This window comes from Ovis canadensis, chromosome 23 (genome assembly GCF_042477335.2).
Source record: "Ovis canadensis isolate MfBH-ARS-UI-01 breed Bighorn chromosome 23, ARS-UI_OviCan_v2, whole genome shotgun sequence".
In the NCBI taxonomy this organism is placed as follows: Eukaryota; Metazoa; Chordata; class Mammalia; order Artiodactyla; family Bovidae; genus Ovis; species Ovis canadensis.
Window position 1 is genome coordinate 49,276,707 of NC_091267.1, and position 22,461 is coordinate 49,299,167.

The following is a 22,461-nucleotide window of genomic DNA, read 5'->3' on the forward strand; positions in this document are numbered from 1 at the left end:
AGATGGCTGGATGGTATCACCAACTCAATGGACATGAGTTTGAGTGAACTCTGGGAGTTGGTGATGGACAGGGAGGCCTGGCGTGCTGCGTTCATGGGGTTGCAAAGAGTTGGACACGACTGAGCGACTGAACTGAATGGAAACTCACTTGGAGGTTAAGTTCTTCTCCAGTAGTTTCTTACCTATAGAAGATCTGCAAGAATAGTACAAAAAACTCCTGTATATTTCCTCTCTCTTTGTATTTACATATATATACATGCACAAACACACATATATATACACAGGTAAATAAAAGATAATACATAAGGAAAATTTATTTTACTGAGTCACTTGAGAGTAAGTTGTAGATCCCATGTCCCCTTAATCCTAAATACTTCAGAGTATAGTTCCTAAAAGCAAGGACATTCTCTCACACAGCCATAGTGCAATGATCAAATTCAGGGAATATAATATTGATAGAACACTATCAATCTATGAAGACAGCCCATAATCAAATTGCACCAACGGTCTCAATAGTGTACTTTCTGTTATTCACAAATGGCATTTAGCTGACATGTCACTTTAGTCTCTTTTTATCTGGAGCAAATTTTCTTTTCTAAAAAAATAATTATCAGTATTTTCAAGGAGGAACAGCTGGGCTGTCTGCAGCCCCATCATGACTGGACTGCGGTGCTGCCACTGCACTCTGGTTGCTGTTATCAGGGCTGTTATTGTTTAGGGCTTCACTAGTGGCCCAGATGATACAGAAACCACCTGTCAATGCAGGAGATGCAGGTTTCACCCCTGGGTCAGGAAGATCCCCTGGAGAAGGAAATGGCAACCCACTCCAGTATCCTTGACTGGGAAATCCCGTGGACAGGGGAGCCTGGTGGGCTACAGTCCATGGGGACTCAGTCGGCTAGGACTGAGCACGCACATATTATCTTTTAGTGCTAGGGCAACTTAGTATCCTTTAGGCTTCTCCACTGTGTGGTCACCATTTCCCTTTCAAAGTAAGGAGATTAGCACTGCCCCTAAGTTTTAGCATCCACTGATTGTTCCTGCCTCAAGCAGTTACCGCCATGGTGCTTGCAACATGGTGGTTTTCTAACGTTGCCATTCCCGTTATATTAGTTTGTATTGTGTGGTAATGACAAGCTTTCCTTTGTTGTGCTTGCTATCCGAATGGACTCAGGGGCTCTTAGGTTATTCAATGACTTATCAGCCATGACTACCGCATTGTTTTTTTCTTAAAGCAAAGGATATAGTAAGAGTCTCTATTCCAAGCACCAACATTCAGAAATAAGGAAAACAAGTAAAATGACAACAGTTAAATATTTATGACACAGTTAAATACCACCTTTATTGAATCGCCTCAGATTCAACCAGTGGGAACTCCTTCCAGGGGATGCTTTTAAAGCAAGTTTCACTCAGTTTGCAGAAGTTAAGAATGAAATCTGAGGCAATGTGGACAAGGTGCCTTTCTCTGTGCTCAGGAGACTGAACAGTTAGAAGAAGACAGAGCTGATGTCAGGAGACACAGGCAAGGTGTCAGCTACTGGACTGACCTTGAAAAAGTGAAAGTGTTAGTCGCTCAGTCATATCTGATTCTTAGTGACCCCATGGACTGTAGCCTGCCAGGCTCCTCCATCCATGGGATTCTCCAGGCAAGAATAGAGGAGTGGGCTGTCATTCCTTTCTCCAAGGGATATTCCTGAGCTGGGATTGAACCGAGGTCTCTTGCATTGCAGGCAGATTCTTTACTACTGAGCCAGCAGGAAAGCCCTGATCTAACTGTGATAAAATTCTATCTCTAGAATCTCACTTTTTTCATGCTTTGAACTTAAGGTTCAAATACAGTCCTACACACATAAAGGCGCTCTGGTGTCTCTCTCCTTAACTTTTGCTCTTCTCTTAACATTTCTGTCCTTAATAACTGCCTCCCACAACTTCACTTCTCATATTTTCTCTCTCTAAAAGGTTCCCATTTGGCACTTTCTCTTCTAGGGAGTCTAGACCACTGCTTTCCATTCAGGGAGCAGAGATGAGGTCTGGAAGGGCAGTGATAGCTCTTGGGATCCAAGTATATCCAGAGTCTAAGTCTCACAGAAAGGACTAGATTACCTTAAAATACTGACCGTCCACCTGGTTCAAGCCCTAATTCGTCTAAGATGTTTACCTTAATATCTTAAACCTGTCTCTATTTTCACAGTTGTTACAGTCCAAGGACTTGAGACTTCAGGAATGTTATTTACAGAATAGTTTTGCAAAGCAAGACACCTTACCCATCTGAGCTGCCCATCACTCATGAGCTGCCTGTAGAAACCTCTGAAATCCCCAACAATGTCACCAAGGTCCTTGTTCAGCACGTGGGGGGCCAGAGCATTCACAGCACAGACAACTGTGAAAAAGGATACAATTCTTTAGTGTTGGCGTGAATAAATTAAGACACACAAGTACTGCAAACTAAAGTGGGCATTTTATGAAGATAATTTTAAATATAAAAGGTACATGCCTTTAAAAATTGCCTCAAATATGTCATCTGTGGTTGTTATAACTAATAAACAGAATAGTTGTTCACCTATATTCAGAGCTTAATTTCTGAATAGAGCAAATCCATTTTGATTGGTTGCCACATGAAAAGAACCATAGACCTGAAAGTTTAAAGCATGTTCCCAAATCATTTTCCTGTTCACTTTGTCTATATGTTAGCTGCAAAACAAAATCTTGCTATTAAATTGTTCCCAAGGAATAAGAAGACTGACTTATAGAATTTTTAGAAATGTCTTTTCATCATTGTCAAGTATGGAAGATATCTTGAATTCACAATATAACTATATTAAAGATGAAGTGAATTTGCAATTAATGCTTACATGTAAAATGTTAAAGTACATGAAAAAACAACCAATCAAAATGGATTTGCTCTATTCAGAAATTAAGCTCTGAATATAGGTGAACAACTATTCTGTTTATTAGTTATAACAACCACAGATGACATATTTGAGGCAATTTTTAAAGGCATGTACCTTTTATATTTAAAATTATCTTCATAAAATGCCCACTTTAGTTTGCAGTACTTGTGTGTCTTAATTTATTCACGCCAACACTAATTTGAACTAATTTAAACTAATTTGAAGGTTAACCTTCATTTGGGTCAGCATTACCATCAATTACTTATTTTTGGTATTCTACTTAAATAAGAATTTGTAGTGTTACTTCAGATGAAGAATCAGTAAAAAAAAAAAACACACAAAAAACCTCTGCAAAGACCCTTCTATCATTTGCTCAATATATAAAACACTCTCAGTCTATGTTTAAATGGACAGAATAATCAACTTAGCCTCAAAGCAATGAATTTATTATAAAAAATGTTGACTGACTTGTTGTTTAGCATAGCCATTGCTTCAATATTAAAATTCTCACATCACTTCACAGGGTAGTCTCAGAGACACAGTTTTACTTTAGACAGACCTTAGGAGAAAGACATTTTGTGCCGGGAGCCAGCATGAGGAACTCCGCCCATGGCAAAGGTCATGAGGAAGGAGGCTTGGCATACGCAAAGGCGTGATCAAGCCTCAGGAAACCCCGTTCCCGAGCATCTAACCCCCAAACCAGAGTCTGTTTTATGCTCTCACTTACACCTCTGACTTTATGGGGGGCTCTCCCCCATAACCATTTCTCTCGGAGAAGGAGTAAACGTGCAGCTCCAAGGCAATAAAAATTCTTGCGCGTGACAAGAGTGTTTCAGCTTACGGACTCCTCTGAAGGTTATCTAGCCTGCCTGTATAGGTTCGTCTGGCCACATGTGATTGTTTACAGCCTCCCAATCTGAGAGGCACGAGATGTTTTAGACTTACTAAAGGCAAATTCTTTTGGGGTGTTAGAAATTATTAGTATAGTGTGTTGGTTAGGAATTATATTGGTGAAGGGTTTTTCATTTGTTGTGTCAATAATTGCTGCTAATTCCCTGCTCTGGGTGGGACAAGGATGTCTCAGGTCAAACCTCTCTGCTGACAGACTAGCTTGTGTGACAGGATTATCCATACTCCTGCCACTATGCACATGATTGTTTACTACCTCTTAACCATAAACAGCACAGAGAGTTTTGGAGTATTTTGAGAGTCTTAATTAGCATAGGGCTTTTTCTTCTTGTTGAGTCAATGATTGCCGCCAGGCCTCCATATCCTTAGGCACCTGGGAATATATTAATCAATGTATTTGGAATATAGCAAAGGAAATATAGTAGTTTTTGATGTTAGCAATACTAGACTTTTTGAGTTAATGGATTTTCTCTTTTGTAATAGATCACTGTACTTTGTTATAAATCACTGTGTCCTTGCTATGTAAAAATGTAACTTTATCATATCTTAAGACTAAATAGATCTTAAGGGGAGCATTGATGAAAGGATTTTTATTTGTTGGGCTGATATTTGCTGCTAAATCTCCATGTTCCCTACCCTTATAATGAATATAACTAACATATAGGAGAAATAAGTATTAACCTTTAAGACTAATCATGTTAACCTTGGGTTAAATAAATTCCTTTCTTGATTGTAACTCACTACACCCTCACCCTATAGGAATGTAACTTTATTTGGAGGGTGGTACCTGGTTTAAGAAAAAACACCCTTGGAAGAAATAAGTTTTTTGGTTATCAGAAAGAAAGGATCATAAAATGTCAGCAGGTCTCACTCATGGCCAGAAGATGATGTACCTTTTTTATACATTTATGTGAAGCACCTGATTTTGATAAAGGTCAGGACTGCTGACTCACGCGTGACTCTATATTCATCCCTATGTGTAACAAAAGGTATATAAGCAAACCCAAAAATAAAGAAATTGGATCAGTTTCCAGAAAGACTGATTCCCCCATGTCGCTTCTTTCTTGCTCCTGTTTTTCTGGCTGAATTCCCACCTGGAGCATGGATGCTATTCCACGTAATCCAAGTTATTCAGCCTCTTTTTCTCCACTAATCTTCCTACTACACTATCCATTTCTAATCTCTCTCTATCTGTGATTAAATATGTATTTTTCCAAAGACGCCAACTCTGTCCCCACCTTCGAATCACCCTGGATCCACCGGTGCTGGACCCCAGCAATTTTGAAAGTATCTAAACATGTTCACGGGATACGTTTGGCTCCTGTGTGACACAGCCCTCAGGTGGTGCTCATACTGAGTATTTAGGGCTGATCCCCACACCTTCCGTGTTCCCTAGGCCTCTTGTTACTAGGATGCGGAATGATTCCAGTTCAGACATTTACCCGCTGGAGCTCTGGGAAGACAGAGCGCCCCTCACCCCTTGGTGATTGGTGCTCTTGGATTAGAGATGTGAAGAGTAAGCTGGCGGCTCAGAGAGACCTGTATCAATACCTACATCAAACCTCCGTCTCACTAAGGAGAGGGTTACACAACAGACTGGTTTGTGTCACAGAGCAAATGCATTTAATGAACCTTGAGGATGAGCCCATCTTTTTTGGCTCCAACAGAAGCACAAACAACAATACATTCATCGAGAGGATGTGGAGTCTTCTCCCTCAGACTGAGTCCACTGAAAGAAGTGTACTAAAATTTGGTGGCTTCCATAGAAACTGGGTTGTGGTGATCTGACTCCAGGCTTCCCTGGTGGCTCAGATGGTAAAGAAACCACCTGCAATGCAGAAGACACAGGTTCAATCGCTGGGTCCAGAAGATCCCCTGGAGGAGGAAATGGCAACCCAATCCAGTATTCTTGCCTGGAAAACCCCACAGACAGAGGAGCCTGGCGGGCTACAGTCCATGGGGTCGCAGAGTCAGCCTGATTCCGGTGTCCGAAAAGATGAGTGGGAAATCCGCCTGGAGAAACTTGGGCCTTGAAGGCAGGGCTCTCTCCTGTGACTACCTCTGCCTAAAACTCTCTGGGATCCTCCTGCCCAGGAGGGACAAGTCAGAAAGGCCACAGAGAACGTGGGTCTGAGCTCTCATACTGCCAGGAACCCTTATGGCTATTTAGTCTCTTTAAAAATTCCGCTTTTTTCATCTCTTTTTCTTTTCCTATACAAAAACTATATTAGTCTCATCTATACTTTAAAAAAAAAAAATCAAGCATAACCTCTCCCTCTCTCACACATTAAGGCCCTCTCCTCATGGTAATGCAAGCACTGTTTTCTTAGATTATAAAAGAATGATTAGTTAAGTAAGCTGATAAAGGCTGCAGAAGAACCATGATGAGCTAATGGAATTTTTTTCAACTTTAATTCAACCATGTAATGGCTCAGTGAGATGGCAGTGAGTCACCTGAAAAAGGCAGCAAGGTCACAGTTAAAATGGTTCTGTCATGCTGTGGTCTGAAACAGGCGGAAGCCAACTCTGTCACCACAAAAGAGCCATTTGTTCCAGGCAGAGAGATGGGAATTGATTTCTCCTGCCGGAGGTGTCCATAGGGACAGTGGGGGTGGGGAGGAGTACGGGAGGCCCCCACCCCATGAAGTCAGCAGCACACCTGTACCAGGAAACACAGGCCCTTCACGGCGGGCCCGAGTGAGCACAGTTCCAAGTCCTGGCTGTTAACAGTGGTTCCGAAGGCTTGTTCCAGAACGCGTCTTGTAAGCTTGCTGAGTTTGGCACAAACTTTGGGGGCCGCCCTGCATGGTTAGAGCTTCATAAAGGTCTCAACCTATACCAGAGAATTCAAATTGCAGGAGAAGCTGAAACGTAGCTCTCCAGCCTGCGGGGGTCAGTGGTCACTGCCTGGAGAAACATCGACAGTAAATGACTGACTTAGGGGGTAGGAGTCTGGGAATCAGTGCCCAGGTGCCTCCATCTGCCTGGCCAATTCCTGGTTACCCTTCAAGGCTCATCACAACACCTCACCGTTGCTCTGAAGCTGTCCTGACCCTCCTGGACAGTTTCCGTGTAGTTCATACTCACTTTAAAACAAATGGTCCTTCTCATACTGCACTATCGTTTCTTGTACGCCTGTCTCCCTGACAAGTTCATGCATTCCTGTTCCTTGTACATGGGACTCTGTCCCCTTTCTCTCTCTCCTTGTAAAGTCATTCCTGCGGTGCCTGGCAGAACATGTAACACATGGGGGCACACAGGAGGAATCCATGCAAGGCCTGGTTGATGGATGACTGGACAGCAACCCTGGGAGGGGTGGGGACAGCCTAATGACATCCACAGAATGTTCAAGAAAGGTTCCCTTGTCCCACACACACACACCTCTTTTATCGGCTTGATGATATTAAAATCATTCAATGGGTCAAGACTGTTCTACAACTAGGAGAGGGCTGACAGTGCAAATATCCATGAGAGAGGGTCAAGTCACCAAAGTCAGAGAATCTATTTCCTTGTTTCAGCCCCTAAGGACTCAGTGAAATTGATCTGGCAGAGAGGTCTTCTTTTGGTACATATTGAATTTTGTTCTTTGTGCGTGCATAAACCAAATTATGCTTAAAAAAAAAAAAAAGCAAATAATTTGTACTTTAATGTTCTGCAGGACTAGCTGAATAGCTGTCTGGGTCTGTTTCCTTGTCTCCAAAAATGTGGAGGCTCAAGACCATGGCTGAGCCCTCATCCAGCTCTGAGAAAAGACAGACCGACTTGTGGCTCAACAAGCAGCCTTCATTGTCTGCTTTTCCCGAATGAGAGCTCTGAAACCCGGCAGGACCTACGGCCTTTGCTGCAAAGAAGGGCAGTAAACTTGAAACCAACTCCGTGTGGAAGATTCACAAAAGCAAGTAGACTCTCTGTGTGCACAACAATAAGCCTTGTTCCATGAACACATGTCTCCCCTCTCAAGCCCCTCAGCTGCTCACCTAGTTCAGGTTCTCCTAGCTCGGCAGAGAGATGGGCTGAGCTTCAAAGATGTGCCTGCAGTTCTATGGATAACCGCAAGGAGAGAAGCCAAATTCTGCTATTTAAAAAATCTATCCTAGTGAAATAAGCAAACCATCAAACATTGTTTTTACTCACGGCAAACATATGGGGCAAATGAGGTCAGAACTGGAATGTTAGTGAAATGAAGGCATCCTAGGGCCTCAAGAGAGGCCCAACTCACCAACTTCAGTGCCTCTTCCCAGAGTGAAGGTAATTCCATAGCCCTTGAGTCCGTCTTCCACATCCGTCTCCAAGACAACATAGGCTGCTGAGTAGTCAGGGTCTGTGTGCTGCAGAGGAAATGACCCCCCAAACCCGCAAACATGAGAAATCCCCAAATAAACCCAGTAATGATGTCACATAAGAGCAGATGCAGTAAGAGCTCCCGTTGGAGGAAACCGTTCTTGTTCCCCAAAGCAAACACAGGAGCTCTGAATGGACAAAAGGAATGTCTTCCTGGAGGATGGCAGAGGGACCTGGGGTGAGAGAGAAGACTCAGGAATGAGATCTCTGTATAGCAGAGGGAATTATGTTTAGTATTATGTAATAAACCACAATGGAAAAGAAAAAAGTTATCGCTGGGAGGTGGTAGGCTCAGCTGGATCTGGGCTCTCTGAAACCTTGGTGAGCGCCTGGAACATTGAAGGCCTGAGTGGTCCACATTTCTTAAAAGGCTGGTAAGAAACAATTCCAAGGACAGAGGAGCCTGGTGGGCTAAGTCCATGGGGTCGCAAAGAGTTGGACACAAGTGAGTGCCTAATACACACAAACACACACACACACATGAAATCATTGGAACCCTTTGCTAGAACAAGTATGGGGAACAGTTTCAGGGCTCCTTCGTGAAAATATCCTACTTGTGACCAGGAAGCCTTGCTGTGCTGGCAAGTGCTGAGGGAGCTGAATTGCTGAATCCAGCATGTGATGAGGGCTGGGTAGCGGGGCTGGGGGCAATCCTGAAAGTCATGGCCATATTGCTGAGAACTGCCACGCAGACTTCCTAGTAAGAAGGCACTTGGGGGGACTTCCCTGGTGGTCCAGTGGTTAAGACTCTGCACTTCCGCTGCAGGGGGCATGAGTTTGAACCCTGGTCAGGGAACTAAGATCCCTATGCCATGGGGCGGCCCCCAAAATAAATAAAATGAAAATGGAGGCACTTGGGAATGAGCACACAAGACACACCGCATCTCTAGGAGCTAATATACATAAGTATTTATGAGCTTGCAATGCAGGTGTCAGATATAATCTCTCCTGACCCAGATATCCTAAACCATTCAGGCCAGAGACAAATTCCATTTCTTATTCTACAGTAAGCCAGCAACCTTAACACTTTACAAATTCAAAGAGGAAAGTCAAGGTTTCAGTTCATTGGAAAGCAGTAATTACAGCCACACCTACTGACAGCCTTCTCTGTGTCAGACTGTCTACACACATCTCATTTACATGAATAAAGCAGATCCTGCTATACTCATTTTACAGATTAGAAAAACTAGGCCTGGAGAGATTGTGTGGTTTCCCCACAGCCGTTATCCCACAGAGGGGCAGAGGCAGTTGCCCTAAATCAGGTATTTTAATTTTACATGTCAGCATAACTTCAAACGAATGTTTGGAGATTCACAAAGGACAGCCCAATGGGTGGTTTTGGTCATTTACCATAACATCATATGGGCTTCCCTGGTAGCTCAACTGGTAGAGAATCTGCCTGCAATGCAGGAGACCCTGGTTCAATTTCTGGGTTCAAAGATCTGCTGGAGAAGGGATAGGCTACCCACTCCAGCATTCTTGGCCTTCCCTGGTGGCTTGGCTGGTAAAGAATCTGCCTGCAATGCAGGAGACCTAGGTTCAGTCCCTGGGTTGGGAAGATGCCCTGGAGGAGGGAAAGGGATAGGCTACCCACTCCAGTATTCTGGCCTGGAGAATTTCATGGATAGTAGTACAGCCCATGGGGTCGCAGAGTCAGACACGACTGAGCGACTTTCACTTCATAACATTTTATGAGAAAGGACACAAGGGTTTTGAAAATCAGGAATAACCTAATCTCAGAACAAAGGACATTCTTTTAAATCACTTGAGCACTTTTAAACAAGAGGCCATTTCAGGTGCACACAGAGGACGTGGAATGCGCCCTCCACATTCAAGAGGCAAACGTTACAGTGTGAATCGAAGGCCTCGGGTACCAATCCCCCTCAACTCCCCACCAGTAACAGGTAATCACTACCCTAACAGGGAGGCTTCCCACATTCATTACATACAGGGCAACTCTGTTTTTCCAGTGTGGCCAATGGTGAGTGGGCGTGGGGTTGGGGGGAGGAGCAATGAGGATCCAAGGCGGCAGGACTCACGTTTAGGAGCCACTGCAGATGTGGGTGTGGAGCGCCCTGCCAACACTCTCAAGGAACAAAACACCTTTCAGGGCTCACTTGACTGCATCTCCAAAGGCTGACATCTACCTAACTCTTCACGGTGACACAGCCTCTGTGCTCATGTTTTCCGGGAACTTCATGGCATCATGGACTCAATGGACATGACTTTGAGCAAACTTCAGGAGATCTTGAAGGACAGGGATGTCTGGAATGCTGCAGTCCATAGAGTCGCAAACAGTCGGATACGACTGAACAATGAACAACAACATGAGAGCCCCTTTCACACGACCCAACTGCTGTGAGTTTGTTCATCTGGTGTCCTAGCCAGACTGACTCCTTCCTTTCACAGATGGGCCCAAGAAGTCCAGAGAGTCAGGGCTTTCTCCTGGCCACACAGCAAGTTGTACGGGGAGGCAGGGATCACCACCTGAAACACCCTGTGTGGGGGTTTCCTGGGCTCCATCACGGTGGAGGAACTCCTGCTGTGTTTTAGTGCTTCTCTGGGGGCGCCCCAACAACATCGTTTTGCAAATACGATTCGCATTTCCAACAGAATGTGAATCATAAATGTAAAAACAGGAAATACTAAACGCCAGCAAAGAAAGGAACAATAAGAAAAATAAAAAAACCTAGGAGGATGGGGAATCTCTAGATACTTCACTCCACTTACAAAAGCAACGGTTCCAAAGGTGGGAAACCTTCCAAAGGGCCCCCTCTGGGTGCCCCGCGCCTAAGGGGCCCTAGCGTCGGCGGGGCAGGAGGGCACCGGGGCGGACAGTGCTTACCATGGCGTCTGAACCGTGGCCCCCGAGTGACGTGGGGAAGCGCACGTCGTGGACTGAGAGCCGGGAGACCCTGCCGTGCACCATGCCCACGCGCTGGGGAGCCACCAAGTTTGCTGGACCCGACGCTGGGCACACGGAGAGGGAGGGGCGCGGAGCCGGCGCGGATTGGCCGCGCAGCCAGGGGGCGTGGCCGCGCTCGAGAACTCAGGGAAATTGTGAAACTTGCTGGGACTGGAGGGGCCGGCCCGGCTAAGGCTCCCCTGACTCACACGTTTTCCACTCCAAGTTTCCGCCCCGCAACGGGGGCACTGTTCCACAAGGCGGACTCTCTCGGGGTCTCCACCCACCCCGCGCCCCCTCCCCTCTCCCGTCCCTCCTCCCCCCAGGACCATGCTCCGCCCGGACTGGAAACTGTCATGTGACCTTACCCGGAGCAGCGCCCTGAGAGAAAGAAACCCGGTAGGTTCAGAGTGCGATCGCCTCGCAATAGATTTGGACCAGCTCCAAATCTGAAGTCAGTCAAGGCTTGCACAGCAAGCCTTGGGCCAGAAAATCTTGAAATGACCTCAGCCTGTTTGCCATCTGATAAACTAAGAGGCGGGTCACCATTTATTACATCCTTGCTGATGCAGAAAACTTTAAATAGAGGACCGCTTATCTACCCAGCCCTGCAAGGTAGGCAGGTATTGTCCATTTTACTGAAGAAATGGGATTCAGAGAGACTAAGTAATTTAAGAGACTTGCCCGAGGGCACACATCTAGATAAATGGCTAAGCGTACTAGCTGCAAGGAAATGGCAACCCACTCCAGTATTCTTGTCTGGAGAATCCCAGGGACCGAGGAGCCTGGCGGACCTGCTGTCTGTGGGATCGCACAGAGTCGGACACGACTGAAGCGACTTAGCAGTAGCAGCTAGCTGCAAACCCAAGGCTGTCCTCTGGGTGGCAGGAATTGTGGGGTTCAGAGCTATAGGATCCCTCTGACAACATGGTGAGGGCTACGGACAGCCCCCCACGCCCAACATACACACCGCAGTGCAGGCACACGTTGTTTTTATACCATTTTAGGGATGGTCCACTTAACCCCTTGTCTTGCTTACAGCACGCCACCTTTCAGTTCCTACTTCTAGGGGCTGTTTTGACGACTGTTTGGGAAGCAGTGCTATACAGATACATTTTTCCATTAATAAATGTTCCTGTGGGTATGGCAGGGGTGTTTTCAGGGATCTCCAGGTCACCTCTGCTGCTCAAGGATGCATACACATGGAACCCTGTCGGATGAATTCCTCTGGCTAAAGACTAAGATGGTTAACTCAAATGCTACAGAGGCTGGGTGGGCACCAGGAAGCAAAGAGGGGTGAGGTGAGCAGCAGTGACTGCAGCTAAAGGGACAGCCAGGCAGCACCAGTTGATTGGGGCCCTGTAGGAATTAAGAGCGCAGACTGCCACATCTTCCTGGTTTCCAAGATAAGTCTGAAATTTGAATGTTAATAGGAAATAGCCCTTCTTTCCCCCTGGCCTATCCTACCCACTCTGCAGTTTAGACAGTTAACTTTACATATGGATTAATGTTTATCAACATTTAATTGTACTATTTGTTCCTCCCTATTTTTTGCTGTCTTGATTTTTAGGGTGGGGTTGTCTGGCTGGAATATATGCTCGTTTTCTTTCAGAATGGTTCTTTGGGCTGAGTGATATAATCTGAGTACTTTGTGTTCTGAACATGTCTTTTTCTCTCAAGATTTGAAGGATTTTACTGTATAGAATTATTAGTTCAAATTAACACTTTTAAAGTAATGTTAAATCTCATTCTTGAAGAATTTTTTCTTCCCCATTCTCTGGAAAATGTTTGGATTGTCTCTTTATGGTTTTAAAATAATTACTAACATATATTTAAGATTCACTTAGATATTAATTTTACTCCATAGTTGATGGACTCTTTCAAACCAGAAGCAGCATACTGCTCTGGAAATTTTCTCTACTTGGTTCTTCCTCTTATTATTTTTTCATCTGGAATTTATGTTGGTTTGATATTAAACTTACTCTGAATCTATTACCCATGCTTTAATTAAAAAAAAAAATTCCTTCTTGATTGAGTTCTGGGCATATCCTTTGGTTAACTATTCCAGCTCACTGACTGGGTCAGATTATTATACAGGTTCAGTTCTGCCTAGACAGCTATTGCAAATGCTGACACCCCCCTCCCCACACCCCTGTAACTAAGTCCCGTTACGTTTTAGGAAAAATAAAGTAAAATGGACAGGATTTATATTCTTATCGCAGCAATGAAGACCCAGCACAGCCATAAAGAAATAAATAAAATTATATACATACTGTGTGGGATGAAAAACAGAAAACACACTGCAAAGTAAGAAATTAGTGAATATGAAGACAGAGTAAAAGTATCCAAAATGAAGCAAAAAGAAGGATTAAACAGAAAAAAGAACAGAACAGAACATTACTGACCTGTGAGGCAATATTAAATGGCCCAAAATATATATATAATTAAGAGTCCCAGAGTGAACAGGGAAAAACTGAAAAATAATCTCCCAGATTTTCCAACTTTGATGAGAACTAGGTGGCTCAGACGGTAAAGCGTCTGTCTACAATGCGGGAGACCTGGGTTCGAGCCCTGGGTTGGGAAGATCCCTTGAAGAAGGAAATGGCAATCCACTCCAGTACTATTGCCTAGAAAATCCCATGGATAGAGGAGCCTGGGAGGCCCCAGTCTATGGGGTCGCAAAGAGTCGGACACAACTGAGTGACTTCACTTCACATACTCCACTGAATCAAGCCTCTCAAACTCTAAACAGAATAATCTTTAAGAAAGTCACGTGAAGGCACATCATAAATAAATTGCTGAAAACCAGGAATAAAAGACTTCTTTTCAGAATGTTTTAAAAATACTTTTATGGACTTCCCTGGTGGCCAAATAGTTGAGAGTCCGTCTGTCAATGCAGGGGACATGGGCTCGATGCCCGGTCCAGGAAGACCCCACAGATCGAGGAGCAACTAAATCTGGCGCCACAACTACCACGCCTGAGCTCTGGAGCCTGAGCTCTGCGACAAGAGCAGCCACCACAAGGAGAAGCCCAAGGGCTGCAGCGAAGAGGAAGCCCCTCACCTGTACTAGAGAGAGCCCTCAGACAGCAGTGAAGACCCAGCACATCCATAAATGAACACTTTTCTGTATTAATATCATCTTTCTAATTTTCTAGGAGTGATATGGATTACAGAAACACAAGCTAGAAAGCCAGATCTCTGATCCTTTCAGAGGGTTTGGGATCAGGAGATGTAAACCAGGCATAGTTTGCTAATTCCATGGTATATTCTCTGTGTTTTAGGAGACCAAGGCATTCCCAGAAAATAGCAATTATGTGAGTAAAAGGACTCTGATATAGCCTTTAAGGAACACACCACTTTACATAATTCAGTTTTTCTATTAGGATCACTGTCACTCCTTTTGGCCAATTGTTAAAAGTTTTTATTTCTCTCATCTCTATTACCACTTCGACTGCAGGCAGTTTTTTACTTCAGACTCTGAGTCTTCCAGCTTACTCATGCTAATTTGACCTTAAGATGTGAGCGCAGCTGGACTGAACTGCTTCCCTGTGCATGTGGGAAACCTAGTGTCTGTGCCTCCCAGTCTCTGAAGCACTTCGGGGCCTTTTTCCTCACTACATCTAAACTCCTTTGTGTGAAACCCACCCCTCCCCTCTGTTGTCAACCTTTGTGGGCATTCTCCTAATCCCTTTACTACTCTCAATGCCACCCACCCAGGTCGTAAAGCAGAGCTGGAGTCTGGTAACAGGAGAACTTATCAAGCATCTTAGACATCTTGTTTCTTTAAGGTCTATGGGCCTTTCCTGGGGTTCTCACACTATTTAACTTGGGTTTCACTAATTTTCTGGGTGCTTCCTCTTTCTTCCATTTCCTCTTTTTCTTAGTTCAGCCCTCCTACTCCCTCATTCCTAGTCATCATTCATTCTACTCATGCATAAATGATGACAAACACTCCTTGGAGTGTTATACCTAACTGGTTGGTTCAGTGGCGTTTTACCACATTTAGTTTGCCGATTTTTTGAAAAATAGTTAATTGAAAAGTCCTTAAGGTTCAGTTTAGAAATCAGAGCTCTGAATATGTTCATCATTTCATATGTTCTCTCCGTTTATGGTAACTAGGGCTTCCCTAGTGGCTCAGATGGTGAAGAATCTGCCTGCAATGCAGGAGATCCGGGTTTGACCCCTGGGTCAGAAGATCTCCTGGAGAAGGGAAAGGCAACCCACTCCAGTATTCTTGCCTGAAGAATTCCATGGACAGAGAAGCCTGGCAGGCTACAGGCCATGGGGTCACAGAGTCAGACACAACTAAGCAACTAGCACTTTCACTTTTATACTTTTTCACTTTCACTTTTATGGTTACATTTAACAGAATGACATATATTGCTACTGTACCAAAAATGTTACTTTTGTATGAACTCTCACTTTGATGTAATAAAGTAAGATACAGCTAGTGGCAGCATGCTGAGTATCAGTCAGGGTCCCAAATGGGAATAGATGTCATACTCCAGATAATTCTAGGATATTTACAAAGAGGGGGGCAGGAAAAGGGGACCACAAAAATCAACATAGCAACCAGTCAGTAGAAGCAGCCCTAAGGCAGAAAAGACAGGGGACAGCAGGTGCTAACAGTCCCCCAAAGGAGAGAGGTCACACTGAAAGGAACCTGCAAGTGGAGAGGACACAGCCAGCCCAACTCCCAAGGAGGGAAGCAGGGGAATAAATACCTTGACCTCTCAGGTTTCCTCCGGTCTTCTGCCTGAGCTCCTCGCTGGCTTAGCTCAAGAGGAATCCAGAGAGAGGGAACCCACTGATGAGGACAGGCGAGCCTTCCGGTGGAGTGTGGCTGTGAAAGGACAAATGGATGATACCGGGCACACACGGCTTGTTTTACTCAGAACTATTCCTTTCTGTGTCTCAACAGCTTGTATGTGAATTAATCAGGACTCTGATTGGTGTGAAGGAAACTCAACTTGATGTCAAAAAACGAAAAGGAAGGAAGTAAGGAAATGGAAGGCAGAGGAGTATCTGATTTTATGGAAATAAATGCTGCTGGGGCCCATGCTCTCTCCCTCCCCTCTGCATTGCAGTTTGTTTTGGATCTAAGTGGGGACCTGGACTCCAGCAGCATCCAGGTAGCATCTTTAGAACAGTATAATCAGACAAGAGATGAGATTCATCTTCCAGTTCCACGGAGAAAAGTCTTAGAGACTTTACTAAAAGATGTAAATCAAGATTTTGCATAAATGGGATCAGAAGACTGACTAGAAAAGATGGTAAAATATTATTTCTTACCAAACTAATTTATATAAACATAATATAATCCTAACCAAAATCTCCCCTGAATTTTTCTGGAGTATAAAAAATAAAGTCTAAAAAGTTTATCAAGAATTTGCTAGAACATCAACATTGTGGGAAAAAAAAAAGGCTACTTGCTTAATTATTAAACTGTATTATCAAGCGATTAGTCATTGAAAGTATTATACTCATGTCAGAATGTCAAGTGGATTGGACAAAACCAATGGGGTGGGAGATGCATTAACCAGTAATTGCTTCTGGGAAAATTAATGGTATGGGGGGAAAAAAAAAAAAATCAAGCTAGACTCTTAAGTCACATTTTATACCCTCAAAACTTCCAAGTGAATTAAAGAGTGATGTAAAACACAAAAAGCATCAAATAGAACAGATGAGATGAATATTTAATCTTGGGATGCAAAAGACGTTTTAGGAATAAAAAAGATTCGACAACATACAAATGTACAACTTAAATGTCAAAAAAAAAAAAAACCCATGTAAAATTAAAAGGCAAACAGCAAACTAGGAAAACATTCTTAAGTTGAGAACTTATTTCTCTATTGTATAAAAATATTTAATAAATGTTTATTAAATGATGTGTTTGTTCATTAAATGTTACTTTTCTGGAGTCATTAGGGAAAAACAAAGCTAGTAATTTTAGATAAAATAACAATAGAAAGCAATTAATACTATTACCTTATTGGAAATAACAAATGATTTTGATTGCCCATTCATAATTTAGCATAATCTTATTTTCATTATACCTGTAATAGAAGTGTAAAACACACATAGGAATAAGGCTTGCATATTTTTCATTTTTAGGAAATTAAATCCCTTATGATCAAAAGTGGTTATTCTATTGTATATCCTTCACATAGAATCTTCTTCTATGAATAACTTCACTTAAATCTCTTAGGTTTGTCAGTACATTAAAACTGTACTTGCTGATACTAAAAAAAACAAAACAAAACCAAAAACCTTATAGAAACAATGTCACTCACCTGACATGGAAAATTAATCACACAGAATAAGTTTAATAATGTTCTGAATTTAAAAAGAATTGATTTAACTCTGCTCAAGAGTCATAACTCAATACTTTTTTTTCCCCCTCAATGGAAGAAGAAACTCAGAATATACTTTGCTTTAAATGCCATTTTTAAAAAAACTGATAAAACATATGAATACTGGCTAAAAGATAAATGGGTACATTCAATGAGAATTTTTATTTCAATTATCCACAAAACAATATAATAATACTTTATAAAAATATTAAGTTTTAGGCCACCATTATTCATTAAAAAAAGTGTTTGTGCTAGAAGGCTGTTTTTACCAACTTCCTTTTTTGGTAAGGAAAACAAATTAAGAGGCTGAAGAAAAGCTGTTGGAAAAAATCTTCAAATGTACAAACTTGTTTATTTTTCTCAGCAATTTAAAAATACATAAACCATTTAAACTGAATACACGTTAAGTTAGTGTTTTATTTCCTAACTATACAATTGATATTATAAGGAACTGCTCCATTCAATTAAAACCTAATGAATGCCATCAACTTTTTCTGGCTTATTTTTCAGAAGGGAATTATTAGTACATAAACATAATTTTATCCTTTTCAAAATGCTTAGAAAAATTGAAATATCATAGTTCACACAAAGCCCTTTAAAAATCTGAAGTCACAGGTTGAAGACGTAAAAGGTAAATGATGACAGCAGTCTTCCTGGGAAAATACTCATGGAAGGATTCAATACTATGCAAGTTACGTAAACATAAGAAACCACTGCAAGTTTTAGTACCAGAACTACTGCCAACCTGCATGAAGTTCATCTGTCACATTTTAAAATGATTTGGATCTCAACACAGGAACCACAGCACAGAACTGTTTATTTAATGACCAAATCAGGTAAGTGATGATAGTCAGTAATGCTATTCCTAAAATGCTGGGACCGGATGTGTTGCTATATTTAAAATATAACTACAAAAGAGAGTGTTTTAAAACCTAACTACCAGACTTTTGTCAGACTCAGTTCCTTTGCTAGACACTTACACCCGTGACGCTGCCATTCAAATTCATATTTGGGAATTTAAATTTTCTTTTTGAGTTAGTCATCAAAATCAGTATTATTCTGTATGTTTCACTGGTGTACTTTAAATATGCAACAACTGTCCCCCTCTTTTCACCAATTATACTGAGTACGTTCTCCTCAAATCAACTAAATTCTAAAAGGGGAAAAATGATCATCATTAAGTATACTTAAAAAGGGAATGCAGATTTCAACACGGTCTTGAAAAGTGGAGTTCTAAAAACATTCTGCATAGACGCTGTATCACTGGAATTAGCGGGAAGCCTTAACTTAGCTATTGAGGCTACAGCACTCATTTAGTGTTTGTGTTAAGAAAGATTAGTTTTATAGTCCTACCTATAACTCTTAAAATCTCAGAAAATAGATTAAGTGAGGAGCTTTGAGTGCCAGCAAAGCCATTTTGTCACTCCATAACATCAACGTTAAACACAACATCCCATCTCTCTATCTGTAAAACTTTCACATTTTCTTTTCTCATATTTCTTTTAAATACATTTTCCTCTCTGTTAGTCTATAGTCAGTATGAGCAAAAGTGCATTCAAGTCCCTGATCTAGTGATATTTTCCATTTGTGGCACCCACCGTTAAGTACATATTAGCAATCTCACAGTACCAGTCTACTTTTCAAAAATGACTGTTAAAAAACGCTGAGTTTATTTTTTTCATGCTATCTAAAGATTAAAAGATTTCCCCTTGGATTGTACGATTTCAATTATATATTGCCTTTAAAAAAAAATCAATGCAACCTTACAAAAGATTAGCTCACTTTCTAATTACCTTCATTATTTTAAACTGAGCTATTAAGAAATGATTAAAATGAAAAATGTCTTCTACTTTCCAGTTTCATGAGTATATTGAGAATTAACACAGTGCATTACACTTTCAAATTCCACTGCTGTCATCTAACATTTAATCAAGTTTTAGAGGCTGTTTCCTTTCTGCTTCTAAAAACCTGGCCCACTTCCATACAAACAGAGGCATATATAAAGGTTGCATATTAACTGTTCAACTTAGAAAAAACTTCTAAGAATAAATGCAAGATATTTTTAAAAACTGGAATGGAATTGTTTGGTCCCGTGAAAATTCCATAATTCTAGATTTTATTATGGTATAACTGATTTTAATCTCCCAAGTTTTGCCTATACTGATTGATAAATTTCTCTTAATTGTGAGTTTGGGGAATAAAAGGGAGTGATTCATAAGCAGTAGCCTTGCTGCTCTTCATTGTCATGCCATCATTCACATGGTCATCCAAATCTTAACTATACTTTCTTTGGACCCTGAAATCAGCTGGAAAAATTCATCATTGGTACTTTAGAGTTTAACACTTGGAAAAAAAAAAAAAGTGGTTTTGTGCAACCATGTCTGGAATTCCAGTTTACCATCAAAAACATGCAGGGTGAAGAAGATTTTCTTCTTTTGATTCCTGTACGTAAGTGAGGAAGTCTACACAAGTTCTTTACAATTTTGGCAGATCGGTGCATATAAAATAGGCTTCTTGGATTATAAATTTTCTCCTGGCTGGTACTGTGGCTCTGTAGCAGTGAAATAGTCTTCCAGGAAGGACTGGATATACTCAAATGTTGGTCTCTCATCAGGGTCCTTCTTCCAACACAGATTCATCAATTCATGGAGGGACTCTGGACAGCCCTGCGGGCATGGCATCCTGTACCCTCGCTCCACCTGCTCCAGCACCTCGCGGTTCACCATACCTGACACACGAGCGTCAAACAGCGAGAAACAGTGAGAAACGGTGCCCCTACACACGACGAGCCAAACAGAACCAACCCCCCAACCACTAATTCGAGATATATTCAAGTGAGTTTCATTATTGAAACGATCCTTTCTGACAGAAAAATAAATGTTAAATGTCAAAGGACATCAACAAAAGCTTAGAAAAATGCTAATCTGTTTCAACATATCTAACTTTCTTCATTCCACCAAAAATCTGGTTTTTAGTACTCATGCATTTCAAAGCCAACCCCAAACTTGGGCTAATGAGGAACAGAGGCAAGACAGTGTCTGAAAGGAATTCAGAAGAATGAGTTCTAGTTCTGGTTTTGCCAAATATACTGATTATGTTACTTTATATCAAGTCACTTCCTTGAAACAATTTCCTTATCTAATGTCACCTGTTTGACTTTGCTCAAATTTATTACACAGGTCCTTTCTTGTATTCCTACGTAATCCCCAACTATTTCATCAGCAGTTCACCCTGTGTTATCACAGGCTAAGCATACCCTCAGTTACTTGTGGAAGGAAGGGAAGGAGATGACTGAGATATATTTATGCTCATCATCTGAGAAAACAGTAGAGCAAAAAGACCCTTTTAGAAAAGGGAGAAAGCTATGCACACAGAGCCCCATCTCAAGGACTGCGGCTCTCACAGACTGCTCGCCAAATGCCAAAAAGAGAGAGGGAGGGAGGGAGGGAAGAAAGAAGACAGACAGATAAACAAAGAGGAAAAAAAGGCCTCTCCCCCATAAACTCCAGTTACATGAAATGCAAGCTCACCTGGATATGGCACTCTGCCCTTTGTTACCAATTCTGTCTGTAGAATTCCAAATGACCACACATCAGACTTGATTGTAAATCGACCATACAATGCAGCCTCAGGAGCTGTCCACTTGATTGGAAATTTTGCACCTAAAACAGTATTGACAAGCTTGCTTCAGTAACTGGTTTTATTCTGTGCACATATGGCAAAAGCAGGGCTCATTTTTTGTCAGTATCCCTATTGCACCTGTCATCAGTGTCAAATTCTTCAAAAGTACAAGATCTTCTTTAATACTATTTAAAATTCCCGTTAGTAGAAAACACATTTCTTCCCGATAAGATATTCAATGACATAAGAAAGAGCATGGCTGGTGGGGACAGACAACCAACCATTCAAGAAGGAACAGAGGTAAAAACGCTAGTAAGAAGCAACCAAAAACATGGATTACAGGATCTATAACTTTTTAAGTCAGTCCAGCTGCCTGCGTGCTGCAGTCCATGGGGTCGCAAAGAGTCAGACACGACTGAGCAACTGAACTGAACTGAGCTCCTAGTAGTTACAACTGCTGGCTGCCAAGAGCATATTCTGTTGGTTCTAATGTCTACTGCTTTTCGACCATAATCTCCTTTCTATATTATGATCTCTCTCTAGAAAATTTTACTGTACTATCATTTTGAAAAGCCTGTCTTAGCACTTTTTATGCATATTATGCTAATTGTTAGCAGAGACACAAAAACACAGCCTCTGTGATGTTTATATACTTACAGTGAAAACAAGATTATAGGTGTCTTAAATACTTAAAGTTACTTATGTAGACATATAATGTTGTAAAATATAGTTCTTTAGATGTTCTGACAAACAGAAGATCAATTTTCATTAGCACAATCATAAAAGGTTTCATTTAAACAGTGGTAGCGAAGTTTAGCCTTAAAGAGTGGTTAGAATTTTCGTAAGTGAAGACTGAAGAAGAACAGGAAGATATTCTTGCTGGAGGGGACAGCACACAGGTATGGAGATGGAAAAGAAAGCACTGAGCTTCTAGTGCTTAATGTAGTAAAACCTGGATGGTTCTGAGGTTTGTTAGAAACGTTATTTTAAAATGTTTCTTATTTGTTGGCATGGCAAGGGAAGTGTGAAGAGGAGAATATTCATAATGCAAACACCACCCACAGTCAGGTTCTTCTCTGGGGGAAAGAGCCATCAGAAAGCCATAGTATTATGCACTATGTATAATTTTATGATCAAAAATCAATGTTTCTATGACTCTTTTGAGCAGGCCTAGAGCTGTTTGCTTAATTCTATACAACCCTGTATGTTCAAAAGAACGGCAAGAAAACCCATTCACTGAAAATGAGGTTACTAGCATTTATTAAACAGTCATTTTACCTTGTCTTGCTGTATATTCATTGTCTTCAATTAACCTTGCTAAGCCAAAATCTGCTATTTTGCACACAAGGTTTTCTCCTACAAGAATATTAGCAGCCCGAAGATCTCGATGAATATAGTTCATTCTTTCAATATAGGCCATACCATCAGCAATCTTGGGA

The 22,461-nt window shown here is 41.8% G+C and overlaps 2 protein-coding genes across 10 annotated transcripts in view; both read right to left on the minus strand.

Annotated features, from left to right (window-relative positions):
* The window catches only part of ENOSF1 (enolase superfamily member 1), a 23,598-nt gene extending 12,274 nt beyond the window's left edge, over positions 1 to 11,324 (minus strand). For 2 of the 4 annotated variants that reach the window (XM_069568928.1, XM_069568926.1), the window contains exons 1-3: positions 10,987 to 11,277; positions 8,020 to 8,128; positions 2,265 to 2,380 (exon numbers count right to left, since the gene is read on the minus strand). In XM_069568928.1, the coding sequence (XP_069425029.1) occupies positions 2,265 to 2,380; positions 8,020 to 8,128; positions 10,987 to 11,070 (309 nt within the window). In that variant the 5' untranslated portion in view covers positions 11,071 to 11,277. Of the gene's footprint in view, positions 1 to 2,264; positions 2,381 to 8,019; positions 8,129 to 10,986 lie in introns of all 4 variants that reach the window. The other 2 variants (XM_069568927.1, XM_069568925.1) reach the window with 2 other exon arrangements.
* Positions 11,325 to 17,544: 6,220 nt separating this feature from the next.
* Positions 17,545 to 22,461, minus strand: part of YES1 (YES proto-oncogene 1, Src family tyrosine kinase) — a 63,512-nt gene continuing 58,595 nt past the window's right edge. For all 6 annotated transcript variants that reach the window (XM_069568924.1, XM_069568920.1, XM_069568919.1 and 3 more), the window contains exons 10-12: positions 22,301 to 22,454; positions 20,932 to 21,063; positions 17,545 to 20,129 (exon numbers count right to left, since the gene is read on the minus strand). In XM_069568924.1, the coding sequence (XP_069425025.1) occupies positions 19,921 to 20,129; positions 20,932 to 21,063; positions 22,301 to 22,454 (495 nt within the window). In that variant the 3' untranslated portion in view covers positions 17,545 to 19,920. The remainder of the gene's footprint in view (positions 20,130 to 20,931; positions 21,064 to 22,300; positions 22,455 to 22,461) is intronic.